This window comes from Anser anser, assembly GCF_964211835.1.
Source record: "Anser anser genome assembly, chromosome: 1".
NCBI classification, from domain to species: domain Eukaryota; kingdom Metazoa; phylum Chordata; class Aves; order Anseriformes; family Anatidae; genus Anser; species Anser anser.
The window spans coordinates 41359906-41373719 of NC_139720.1; the positions used below are offsets into that span (position 1 = coordinate 41359906).

A 13814-nucleotide genomic window follows, 5' to 3' on the forward strand; every position below is an offset into this window, starting at 1 on the left:
ATATTTATCTAACTTTTTGCATTCATTGTCAGTGCTTCTCTTGCAATTTCTACAAATGTTTTTTTCTTTTTTTTTTTTTTGCAGTTGTTTTCAATCCCCTTGTAAACCATGCAGTTTTTCGTCATTGCAGGCTTTTCCTTAATAGCATCATTGTGGCTTCTCGGGCATCTAGTAAAACAAACTGTAAATAGTTGAACCTTACTTTTTTTTCTTCTACATGTTTTCTTCTACAAATGCAACAGTAACCGATTTTTAACTTTCTGAAGCATCTGCGGTAAATATCAGCTTTGACCTAAGCTTGTGTTTACTCAGTTTACCTTTACATGTTAAGCACGCTCTTAATCTCTCTCAGACTTCACAGAAGTTTGCTCCTCCAACAGTATTTATTTCACCGTGTGTACCCTTGTGCTCAGAAAACCAGTGGGGCATTAAAATTATGGAAACGGGTAATGGTAGCTTTTCAGAAGTTCAGTTTAAGGGAATGAAGAGGACAACGTTTAAAAAAGTTTTCTAGTTGCTTTACAACCCGGGTAATGTTGTCATTGATGCTGACGTGCGTAGATGGGTGCAGCCTCAGTGATCTCTAGTTCAGCATTCCCGCTGTCCTGTGCTGCCTTTCAGAGACCATGTGAGATGCGCATTTGACTTCCAGAGCATCCCTGCAGTCGGGGGAAACGCCGGAGCCTGTTGCACGCGAGGCTGTTGGAAGAAGCAGGAGCGTCCTCTGAAGTCAGAGGAGGCAGAGTGGAGCCCTCGGGCCTGACAAGCCCAGCGTGGTGTAACGTTAGGGTGCAGTTTGTCTTGTGCAACTTTGTGATTCCCTCCTACGATTTTAGGATGCCCCGAGGTCACAGCAGTGTTCCCTTGCTCCTCCCTGCAAGGGAGGAGGTACCAAAAACGGAGGGTGGTGGGAATGCCGTGGTCAGAGCTCGAAGGCCTCTCGAGGCAAGTCTGGAGGAAGACTCAGGAAGGGGGGAGCGTGGTGTAAAGGGGGAGGGGGACATCAGCGTGCTTTGAAAGCACCGAGGAACCCGGACACAGTCCATTACGCGTCCCTGCACCAGCTCTTGCAGCGTGTGGCCAGGAGGTGACTTGGAAACGTCTGGCTTTGCGGGTCCGTGGCCTGAGCTGCAGGCACCGCCCTGAGAGCTGGTAGGAGAGGCAGCAGGGAAGGGGTGGCTGGGACCACCAGGGTGCCCCCCCTTCTGGTGGCAGGGCAGCTGTAGGTGGCCGTGAAGCCTGCTTTTAAACACCTCCGGGTGTGCTGATCTGCCACGGATGCTCGTCACAGAATGAGCGAGGTCAGGGAAATAAACTGATAGAGCGTTAGTCCCATTAAAAAGAAAACGTGAAAAACTTTCTATGGGTTCACTAGACCTGTTCATTGTAGGATCAAACGTGCTGCGGTACCGAAGGGAGACGGAGGGGTGGCATGGCCAGCTGGGGAGGTCAGGAGTCGCAGAGCAGAGACGGGCGAAGCTGCATCATATTGTGGGGTGCTGGGAGCGCCTCTTGTGCACCTCTGGCTGTGGCAGACTCCTGTTAGCCAAAGCGGGGGTGACAGGTCGATGGCTTGACGGCTGCTTTGAAGCTTTGTCCATTTGCTGCGGGAGGGTGGTGGTGGGAATGGGAAATTGAAGTTCTGCGCTAGGAATTGCTGCAAGTTGCACTAATGTTGGTGGTGTTTTTTTTTTTTTCCTATAGTATTTGCTAAGGAGGAAAGAAAGGGTTCATGGCTCGGCAGACTGCTGGTTCTGTGATGCGCACTTGCCAGTTCTGTAATCCCTGATTGATTTTTTTTTTCTACTGTTCCACAGAGATGAGTTAGTTGCAACCTCACAAAACAGCGTAATTTAGATTTGAAGTGTGTGCTGTGGCAAATACTTGTTGAACAAGGCAGAGCCATCACTCTGCTGGATTTCCATTCTTTTTTTTTTTAAAACTATGTGATGTTAGCAGAGTTTAAAACTGCATGAAGGATCTTCATCGTTGCAAAATAATTTTCTGAATGTCCTTTTCTGGTAATTTTATTTTATTTATTTTTTTTCTCCAAGTAGTAGAGTATCAAGATTCAGCTATATACGTGCTTATGTGCATTTGGTGGAAAAAAAAATAGCAAAATTTGTAATTGGTTTGAAGTTATGACGACTGGTTAGTAATGTGAGGTCTCCCGGGGATTTTTTGATGTTAAATGAGAGGTCTGCAAGCTCTCACACTCTGAGACCTAGACCTGTTTAAATCACTTGGAAAACAGTTGTTTCTGTTAAAATGCTCAGACTTTGGATGTGAGCACAATGCAAAACTCTTGTAAAAGAAAACAAACAAAAAAAGATGTAGGTACGTGTTGATACAAGTTGCTAAATAACACACAAGTTCTATGGACTTCCCTTGCTAGGAGGAGAATAAGTAATTGTTGAAGAAAAAAAAAATCTTAAGAAAAAGTGAGAAGAGTTTTAACTAGAAAAATGTCAGTATGCTTTGACCTGTGAATATCTGTAGTTATTACGATCTCGAAGGCAATTTTAGGGTTGCTACGTAGTATGAAAAGGTTTCCATGGACTGTAAAATTATTTTTGTTTTCTGATTTTTTTTCCTATGGGCCTGTACTTGTGAGAATCTTCAGGTAGCTTCAATTAAGTCCTCTAAGTGCATAAATATAGCAGGGGTCCAGAAAGCAGCTTCAAAGCACTCAAGTTCCTGAGATGAGGATTTCAGCGTGCTTACGCAGCGCATGGCCTCGCCTGACAAAACTTCGTTACCAGCATTTCTGGTTATTATCTGTACTGAAAAACTTTGTTATTACCATCGTTTAGAAATGCTTGTTTTGAATAGAGCATGGAGTCCATTTAATATTTTGTAGTGCTCAGCAGGTGTGTTTTGCCTGTTTTGCTTTTTGTTCGTGCTCCCACGAGATAAATGGGATTTTTTTTCTATATGTAACAGCCTTCTCTCCAGCACGCTTCTGCTGCTGGATTTTACTTTTGAAAGTATGGTTTCATGCTGAATACTTTCATTGTAGAATTTTCTGCTGCTAAATGACAAAGATGACAGTTTTCTGTTATTTTAAATTATTAAAATAATTTCATTTGAAATATGCTCATCTGAAAAGGAACCGAGGTGGTAGGTAAGGGTACAAGCAGAAAATACCATAGAACGTAGTTCTTTAAATCTGTGTATAATATAATAAAGCACTTTAACTCCCACGTCTCCGTCTGTAGTAGTTTACCTATGTATCTAAAATAGGAGATAGCTGCTGATTGATGATACTTTTGTATTTATAAATCTTAAACTTGTATTTACTGTTTCTGAGAATTCAAAGCCTTTTGCATGGAAATCAATGTGATTAGTTACGTTGTAAACCTTTTAGGCTTCTTATTTTAAGCTTTCAAATACTTTAGCCATTACAAATGCAAGTAAATGCATCTGTCTTAACACCTGCTGGTTATAATACACGTGCAAACAGAAGGCCTTACGAAAACCCTAGCTGTGAAGCTAGTATTGACTAAAATATGACACTCTTCAGTTTAGAAGCATCCGTAAGTACATGACTAGGAAGCGGTCAGTTGCTGATGGCCGCTTGCTTTGGACAAACAGGACTGAGTTGCTGCCAGCTGTTACATCACCTTAATTCACAAGATCTCTGGCATCTGCATGCAGCAGATGGGTGAAAGGCTCTGGTTGAGCATCTCTGACTCCTCGTTACGTAAAAATGTAAGTCTGCACTGGAGTGTGCAGGGTTATTCACTTTGCGTGATGGCTGGCTGTCGCTTGTAGGTGGAACTCTGCATCAGCAAAAGATCTGCTTTGTCATCTTCGGGATGAAGCCTTGCTCGATTGATCTCGCTTCTTTTTAAAGAAAGCGTTCTCATCTTCAGTTGTAACCTGCTTTCAAAATAAAATCAGGAAGTTGTTATAGGTGCCTTTTTTTTTTTTTGCATTGTGTGTTAATTCTGTAATTAGCTTCTCCAGGGATTTTCATAAATTATCTTACTTTCTATGGACACGTGAAGGATCCATGCAAATAGGAAGGAAACCATGAAACAGACTTACCAAGATGCTGTCAAATGTGAAAAGTGATGGAAAACAGCGACAGAATTGGCATTGGATGGAAGTTTTTTTTTTTTTTGTCAAGTCATACTCATTTTGTGTAATTTAATGCTGTACTAGAGGGCAGGGAGAATCCCAGCATAAACTGTGTGTGTCCAGGTAACATATGCCTAGTAGTATTTGCGAGTAATATTTGCAAGCCAAACACCAAAGTTTTTTTTAATGTATTATATGACCAGATAGGATTCAAATGGAGGTGGCATTGCACATCTTTTCCATGGGCAATGCCATCTGGTTTAGATGCTCGTTTTCCAGCATGTGTTACCTAAACTGAAGGTATATATGCATCATCCCATATCGGCACTCTTAACAGCTCGTGGTTGTCTCCTGAAGCAGAAGAACCTACACAGCCCTGCAGGATTTCTTTCTGTCTAGGACTTCCTCATGTGAATATAGGAAAGAGCAGACTGCTCCCATTTGGTAACAGCCAGCAGTTAGGTTAGCTCTTACCGGTATCGCCTGAACTTTTCTTGCTGTTTTTGGAGAAGAAAAAGCTATTCTGACATGATTCTGCCTAAAATTAAGCCACGGTAACTTTAGTATCTGTTTCTGTGGCTGTGCTGCAGAGTTAGGTGAAGGGATAGGGACAAGAAAGTATCATCAATTTTAGAAAATGTTAACGTTATAAATGTGAACATAGCAACATGGTCTTTTTTAGGAATGTTATTAATTGCTTTGTTTTTAGTTTGTGAGTGCTTCTTTATTAACATTAGTCCATGAGTGGCTGGTATATACGTGTTTATACACTAATGTGCATCTGTACGTGTAATATGCAAATACATATAAATAAATTCATCTTTATAGTTTCTTGTGCTTCTTTAAAAGTGGGAGGAAAATTGCAAAAGCTTATTAAAAGCAATGTGCTCTAACAAACGGAGAACAGAGAAGTTGAATGTACAAATGTGGGGGAAGGAATTCTTTAATTCTTTTAACCCACAATAGTCTGTGTTAAATATAGCACACACATGAGGATTGTTTCATTATTTAGCTACCCTGAAATAGTATGCGTAGTTGTAGTCACTTCTGATTATATCAAGATTCTTTGTGTTGCAGCCAGATACTGAAATAGCGTAGTCATCAGTAAAGATACATATATATCAGACTGCCTAAATGTTTTGTTTTTTCCTGTTTTCATTAAGAAACACAGGAAATAGTGTGCAATATTTTGTTGAAGGTAATGCCTTTATTTCTACGTTTTCATTTTAGACCTTGTTAATGTTTTCTTTTCAAGTGTCTGTTAATGAACTTGGTCGCCATTCAGGATTTGACTGACTTCGATCATGGTATCTCTTCCTTTGCAGCAATATTGCGTAACGTTAAAGGAGAAGCAGTTCTAGCCATCTGTTAATGCCTACCAGAGCCATATGTAGCAGCTGTAAGCAGCAGTATTTTCCTCCCTTCCTTATGTCCAAGCAGGCATATTGACCTATTCGTATCCTTCTGCTATATATAATCGAGAGTTACGAAATTGCTATCACAGAATAATTTCATCTTGGTCATCTTATTCTTTCATGCAAAACTTCCTAATTTTTTCTATGAATACGGTTTTCAGAATTATCTTTAAACTTATTTTATGTTTGGCTTCTTTGATTGGAAAAGACTAAGATTTGGGTACTGAGGGTAAATCAGCATAACTTGTGAATTCGGTTGTGAAGAGAACTGCTTGGGAATGCCAGTATTGTTTGTGCTTGGCAGTCATATTCTCTTCCCCTTCATCCCCCACATTTCTTTCTTTTTCCTTCTCTTTTAGGCTTATTTTTCATATTTCACTTTATTTTCTGTTTCCCCAATTTATTGGTCCTGTTTTCCAGAGCAGATTCCCTTTTCTCTTGCACCATGTTTTTTTCACAGATTCACAGATTTTTCTAGGTTGGAAGAGACCTCAAGATCATCGAGTCCAACCTCCGACCTAACACTAAGTACTCCACTAAACCATATCCCCAAGCTCTACATCTAAACGTCTTTTAAAGACCTCCAGGGATGGTGACTCCACCACCTCCCTGGGCAGCCCGTTCCAATGCTTAATAACCCTTTCGGTAAAGAAGTACTTCCTAACATCCAACCTAAAACTCCCCTGTCGCAACTTTAGCCCATGAATTTTCTTTCCAATGTATTTTCTTTCCAAATACATTTTTCAGCCTTCTCTACGTAGTTTTTTTCCCTACCCTTCATTACTTGTGCATCTGTGCAAGCAGTCTGCACGATTTGTGCCTAATGAGCAATGACAAACTAGCCACAGATGCATGTGAGTGATTAGGGCACTGTCAGACGATAGTCACCGATGTGGAAGCTCATCTAGAATAAGTAGTAATGAGGGGACCAAGTTTAATTATAAATAAATAAAAATCTCTTTCTCGTGCAACCTTCCCAGCCAACCACCTCTACCTGTTCCTAGAAGCAGCATCGTTTTCTTCATCCCACCAGCCTGGAGTCCTTCACTATTTAAGAACGTGAGCGTGTCACTCCGTGACTGCTTGGTCAAATGAACAACCAGCAGCTGCTGAGATCTTCTTGCTACCTTGTTTTCCCTCTACCAGTGGCTGCGGAGCTTGTCTTTCCGTGGCAGAAACAGATTCAACTTGCAGCCCTAGTAAAAGAATCAGGCAAGAAGCGGAAAAACCTCGTCTCTTTGCTCCAAGAGCTGAGCTGGCTGACTGTGGCCGCAGCTCTCAGTGCGGAGCTGGCTGGGCCCTGCAGGGGAAGCACGTAGCCGAGAGCAATGGGGGAGGGCGGGCAGGGAGTTGACCTTTCCCTTTTAGCAATGGTCAACTCTTCGTTTGGCTCAAGTCACCCTTGGAAGCGGCTCCTTGAAGCGGGATGAAGTAAGTAGAGATTTAGTGTTTGCAACCTGCTTATTTCAAATCGGTGAAATCGAGCTTCGTCTCTGCGACCTTCTATTTAGCTTTCCTGGCAGCCAGGCAGGGAAGAGCGGGGAGATGGAAACGCTATTGACTATAGAGATCAGAATGTCAAAATACATGATTCCAGTTAGGTTTTCATCTCTGAATTAGCTGTTAGTGGTTTTAACAGTCAGTCATCGTTACAAAATTAAATTTTACTGAAATAAATCCTTTTCATCATAAAGGGGAAAATATTTTAACACTTTAGGAATATTCTTGAAGCTATTTGTGAACATGGTATGTGTTGTAGGCTCAGTCTGATATGTTGTTTCTCTACTACCAGTCTGTTACCTATCCAGAAATAAAAAATAAAAGGAAAAACGTAATAATTGCAAGGACTTTAACTCTTTTCCTAAAATTTGTGAGGGGACATAAGTTCAGAGGAGCTTCATTCTCTGCTATTTCAAGTGAGAACTTGAAAATGACAGTGAAAGTGACACAAGGGTCTATGAAATGCATGGTGTAAACAGATTATTATTTTTCACTTTTTAATGCTTTGTCCTACTCCGTTAATAACAGTGGGTAAATATTTTTGATCAGAATAGGATTTTTGAACAGAGCTTTTCCTTCCATCTGACAAGTAGAAGGACGTAATCTGTGTTTTTGTGTGTTTTAATCTTCTGTTAAACCCCAAAGATAGAGGCTGTTTGCATGTTGTGATTTAGGGTTTCTTTTATCTTAGCTGCTGATACAGACCAGCTAAGATTGGACAAACACAGCCCTGTAATCGGCCCTTCCAGGGACAAGCAGGACACTTGCTGTGTAAAAAAAGAGGTTACTTAAACATTTTGCGAATTAAATAATGTAGTGATTGCTCAAGATGTCTTCATCCTTTACAATCCTGTTTTTCCCTGTGTTATATTAGTATTACTCAGACTCGGGAGGCCTCATCAGAAAAAAACTTGTATGCATGGGGCTATTTTTCCGTGACATTAGACCTAGAAATGGGCTGAAAGTGAAATAATCCATGTAGATTACAAAGCGGTAGACTTGCAACGAAGATTATGTCTTTTTGTCGGGCCTGTTTATTTTGAAGGATTAATGTAAGTGTTCATGTTAAGTCCTCTTACTGTATCTCTTGAATGAAAATGTGACTAATGTCTAGGCTGTATTTGAAGGATTTGGAGTTACCATGCATATTATAAAGCTAAGGTGCTCAGTGGCATCAAATTCTTACTGCTTTATAAAGAGACACAAAAGTTTTCTTGTGTTCTAAACGGTGCCTCTTACGTGGCTTTTAGCAGGTGAATATATCCAAGCACATAGGGGCTTATGAGGAGTTTTGGTGTCTACACAGGTTTTATTTATGTGACTGAGTTGAAACCTTGCATATTTATGCTTACCTTTTTCCTTTTGAGTGTTGGGCTGTCCCAGCACTGAGTGTTGTTGCAAATTCTGTTCTATATACAGTTGCAGTCCTTGAAAAAGAGGAGTTACTGTAATCGTGCTCGAAGATCTTGTCTACTTTCAGATGGTTGGCAATAAGGTAGCGTAGTCAAATGAAATGAATACATTGTAAAATTTTTGATTTTTTTCTTTCTAAGTAAGTACAGAGATACGTGGCAGAATTTGACTGCTGGCTAGGTAGTAACTGCAGGTTGTATCTCTTCTCATTCAAGACATAGACCTATCAGAAATCTTTTAATTAAAAATGTCTGCAACTGTTCTGTGATTCTGTATTACAAATTACAGTTTCCAATTACAGAACACAAAAAAGGACATAATTTGAGCTTCCTTATGGATCTTAAGAAGGTGCTATTGGGTTTCAGTGCTCTGCATTGAATAACTAGGGAGTTATTCAACTTCAGTTTGAAGTGATGGTATTAATAGGACTAAATATATTTCAGTCACAAAGTTTTACTGGTGTGGCTGAAGTTATTTGATATCTGATTCTGAAGTTATTTGAAATATAATAATAAATTAATCTGAAGTTATTTGAAACCCATCCGTTTGCAGATAGCCGTTGTAAAACCAGAGGTAGCTAACAATGGAGTTGTGTTGGCTAGATAGCAGTGCATGGCAAGCCATGAGATCTGAGGAGGGGAAGTGTGTTAAATACAACAGCTTTTAGTTTCCTGAGAGGTCAGCGTTCGATCCAATGAGTAGGATTCTTTAGCAGAGACTCGTACAAACCAGATTGCCCTCTGAAACGAGCAAGGCTGACAGCGACTGCAACATGAAAAGCTGAAGGTTCAAGGGAAGTGCTTACTGGCTGCATTGGGTAGGCTTCCAGATAACCTCCTGAGCATCGGTCTGGTGTGCATTCACTTGGGGTGGGTCTTGCAGTGATCCCAGCAGTGCAAAAGGAGATCAAAAGGTGCACGTTTAAAAACTTAGGAATGCTGTCCTTACTCTTAAGTGCTTAGTACAAGTAGTAGGTAAGCTGGAGGGGCTGATGAATATGACCTCTCACTTTTTTTTTTTAATTTATATGGTTAATAATTAATTTTCAAGCTTCTGCTGTATTCCCATAAACCCTGTTGTGAAAGCATTAGTATCATAGGGCTGTGGTTTCATGGTCACTTCAGGCTGACATAAATATGCAGCGCTTCTAAGCGGGCAGCTCTCTCGGCTTGCTAGCGTGGGCCCAAGGGAACAGGAGCCTGGTTTGTGTGCTTAAAGTGCTCGGGAAAATGCAGCTTAAGAGGAATAGCATTCCCTAGTAAATTAACATCTGCCTGAAAATAAGTTTGTTTGCTTTTAATAGCTGCGAGATAACAAGACAGATCCCCCCCCCTCCCCCTCTTCAGCAGCTGCGGCAGGCCAAGAAACACCCTACGCGAATGTCTCCTCATCGGGGTACTCCAGGACAGCAGGTTGCCTTTGGTCTGGCCTCTGCCTGGTGGATTTTTCCCCTTAGCTCCTCAGGGCCTGAGCATGACAATTTGAAAAATCCTGGTGTGATTGTGTAGTATAATAACAGGTGAAGTCTGTATAAATTCTGGTTTTTTTTCCTAATGTGAGGGAAAACGGCATGGCACAAAAAGAATTAATTTATTAAGCTGTTATATTTTGCTTTGTTTTTCATTGTCATGTCATCTGGCACTTTTTTCAGCATCTTTACTCCAGATAGTAACTAGTAGCTGAGGTGGAGGAGGTTTGGTTAAGCTGTTGCCGCCTTCAAATCCTAAATGAAGCTATGTTTCTGGATAGTAAGAGAATAGGTTGCAGCGTGTGATTTGGATGGCAGCAGATGCCCTGTTACAGTTTTAGGTTTCCTCCTGTAGAGATGGCAACAGAGAAGCCTTCCTGCCGGGCTGGCAATGCTTAATTGGTTAATCCAGTTAGGTTTTAAGGCTCAGGAAAACAGTGAAAAGATGGAGCACCACAGAAAACATTGTGGTCATGAAAAGATGTGCTTGGATCATTCAGGTACTGAGCGAAACTGGAAAAAAAATCATTCCTTTTAAGGAAAGTCAGAATAAAAATGAAATGTTTGTAAGTTGTACATATAGGTCATTTGTTCTGAAAATGGTGCTGAAGAAATAAAGGTGTTGAATTGCTTTCCTTCTGACTGGACTGAGAAGGTTCCTAAACAGCCAAGGATGGTTCAAAAGTGTTACCTGTGCCTCCTTCTCTCTTTGTCTTTTTTTTTCTTTTCTGAATGGCTTTTTAGGAATTTGTATTTTGTGGAATAAAGAAACATCTTGAAATAAAAATTGAGCATTCGATGAGTTATCTACAGTCTCTTGACATACTATAATGTCGTTGAGTAAGACTGCTCTCTTTTAACACATGCCTTTCCATACGGAGATGCTACAACTGTGTCTGTGTGCTTAAGTGCAGCACAATGTGGTTGTAGATGGAGACAGGCTTGCTGCAGAGTTAGGTGTGTGTGAGTAGCTAAATCTTGGGGTTCAGTGCTGTGTTTCCTGATCGCCTTAGCTGTGATGGTTGGGTGAGGCTGTATGTGATGAGGATTGACTGGATGTTATCCAGAGATATGGGTGAAGCTGGGGATGAGTGAGAAGAAAGGGAGCACTTTCTGCACTCTATCACAAGTGGATTCCTGCTTTGTTCCTACGGACCATTCCCGAGACATCACTTAAATCCCTGCTATAAGTGAGGATGCAGGTAGTGCAGGGACGTCCTGTTTGGGTCATCTTCAGCGTCTGCACCTGCCACCAGTGATGCAAAACCATAAGCTCCTGCTGTTTGAAGTAGAGAACAAGACATAGCAATTAGGTCCCAGATAGAGCTATTGCTTTTATAAAAGCTTGCGCTTGTACTTTGAGATGACGGAGAATCAAGTATTAGAGGATGCAAAGTACTATTTTATCCCATAAAGCGCAAAATATAATTTGCACTGTTTACCTAAATATGTTATAATCAGAAAAAAAGACAGGTTTGTCCAAGGTTCATGGCAGACTTCTTTGTATGCCATGTTCTGTTTTTATTCTGGGCCCACATCCTGGCTTGATTTGGAGGAATTTTTTATGTCTCTGCGACTTTCTGTCTCTTTAATCTCTTTTTTATGTCAAGAATTTGGCAGTGCTAATGGATCTTAACATTCAGTCTTTGTTTTTGACTGAATTTATCCTTTTGCATTTGTTTCTGAAGATTTTGCTTGCAGTATTGCTATGTTGTAAAGTTCTTGTTAAAAACAAGCAAAACAAAAAATCCAAAAAACTTGAATCTCTTGAAAGGCTTTTTATGTACAAAATTTCTGTAGTCAATATTAACTTAGTACAATTTAGTGCTATAGAATGTACTGAATGCATTAAAATCTTCATTTGACTTTTTTCTTTCTGATTGCGTTGTATGTAACACAGAAACATTCAGCTTAAGTTATTCAGTGCTGATACACAGGCAATCAGCTATATAGTATTTGTGACAAATGGAAAATTGTAGAGAAACCACATAAAATACATTCCATTTCAACTTGCTGAGTTGATTTATCTGAGTTTCTACATGCGTGCAGCTTTTAAAGAAAAATGGTACGTTGCCACCCGAGTGATCTGTCAGTGCAGTGTTTTAATGTAAATTCCACCAAGGGGAACATTAAGGGTTGAAGCGATGCTGTTCATCAAAGTAATTAAGTAACTAGGAGCTGTATCTGATGAAGAATGTGTCATGCTGATGCCGTTTACTTTTGTGCTGAGGAGCTCTGGCAAAGTATTAAATTCTGTTTTTTAAATTTTGTGCCAAAAAGAGACTCATTGATTAAACGTATAGATCGCCTCTGAAGCTGGGACTCGAGTTGAAGAATCAATAAAGTATTAGTAGGTTCCAGCCACCAGTATTAACCATTCCCAAGTATTTATTTTGCAGAAGATACTTGACCGTGTGATTTGAACTATAAAATTTGTAGTAGCAGTGAGACTTTCTCAAATCGTGGCCAATATGTTTTTTTAGCTGTGTTACTGTATGTATTGCATTTATTTAAAATAAATTCTGTTTCCCTTTGTTAGCATTCTTAAAACTTCCTCAGGAAAGGATTTGCCAGAACTCTGCTGCTATGGGTAGCATGTTCTGTAAGGTGTTTTAAGTCTATTCTCAGGAATACAGTGGCCTACTTTGCAAAAAGTACCAATATGGCCAGTCAGCTGGTCACCCTCAGATTTAAGTAGCTTTATAGTGTTTTGAACTGGGTCCTTATTTTATTTTTACTTATAGATTTGTATTTTTTTCTGAGAAACTTCAGTAATGCTCATTTTGGTGCTCTAGTAACAAGTTTGTCTCTTTTAGGAAATAAAGCCTCAAAGTCATTACAACCATGGATATAGTGAATCTCTTGGACGAAAAAGCCACATTGATGATTACAGCACTTGGGACATTGTCAAAGCCACACAGTAAGTTTATTTTTGAGTGTCTTTCTGGATTAGTTGAAAAATAGCGAAATGTATTTTTTTAATACGCAGAAAGTTGAAGGCTAACTGTATTTGTAGATACAATAATGCAAGATTTTAGAAGTGAGCTATACAGTTTAAGACGGTTTTATGAGCAATGTGAGAAACATGTAGGAAGCATTGTGATAAGTTGTAAATATAGGTGGTTGCTGGGCAGATTGTTGGAAGAGAAAGTACAGTTTTCTTCCAGCTTGTAGTGGTGTTTATTTTCTGTAAGTGATGGTTAAGAGGTAAGTGGGCAGCATATCGATAAGCAAATGTGAGGATTTCCTTGATTTCTTGGCATCATTTATAGGTTAGAAAGAATACATCAGTATGTAACTTCCTCCATCGTCTCTAATTCTGCAGTTTCAGTGCTGCTATGAAACTGACTTTATTGCTGAGAGAAGAATTGTAGGAGTAAACTGTGAAGAAAATTTAATTAATAATTGCTTTTTCAATGCAGATGAATTGTATAGAAGACACATCTGTTTAGTCCTGTAATACAAACTAACTCACAAGACGTTCAGAAGAATCATCCTAGAACTGCTTTTCAGCTTTTTGTTGTTCACTGTTCAGAAACCACCACCATCATTTTGACCTTTGTTTTTCAGTAAGCTGAGATGATACAATTTCATTTTTAAAAACTATTGTTAGCTTGAATTCCTACTCTATTATGTATATTGCCAAGCTATTTGCTTTTTTTAAAAAAAAACGTTCAGTTTCTTTCCTGAAAGTCATCTCCTTCAACTGAAAGCACATTTGTATTTGACACAGGCCACATGTAGGTTTAGGAAGTATGTACTTTCCTTCACCTTTTGAATTCTTAGGGGTTTAACTTCCTGATGTAGATGTTGACTGACCCTGCAATTGTTGCTCTATAGGGTTTAATAGTAATACTACAACCTATAATCCTCTTATCAGGGGATTCCTAGAAATGAAAGCACTGGTATAACATGGAACTATCTGCTTCTTAAGG

General features: G+C 39.8%; 1 protein-coding gene across 1 annotated transcript in view; it reads left to right on the forward strand.

Moving 5' to 3' along the window:
• ZDHHC17 (zDHHC palmitoyltransferase 17) overlaps window positions 1-13814 on the forward strand; it is an 80562-nt gene that overhangs the window by 7844 nt on the left and 58904 nt on the right. The window contains exon 2 of the mRNA XM_083819360.1: window positions 12696-12799. Coding sequence (XP_083675486.1) covers window positions 12696-12799 — 104 coding nt within the window. The remainder of the gene's footprint in view (window positions 1-12695; window positions 12800-13814) is intronic.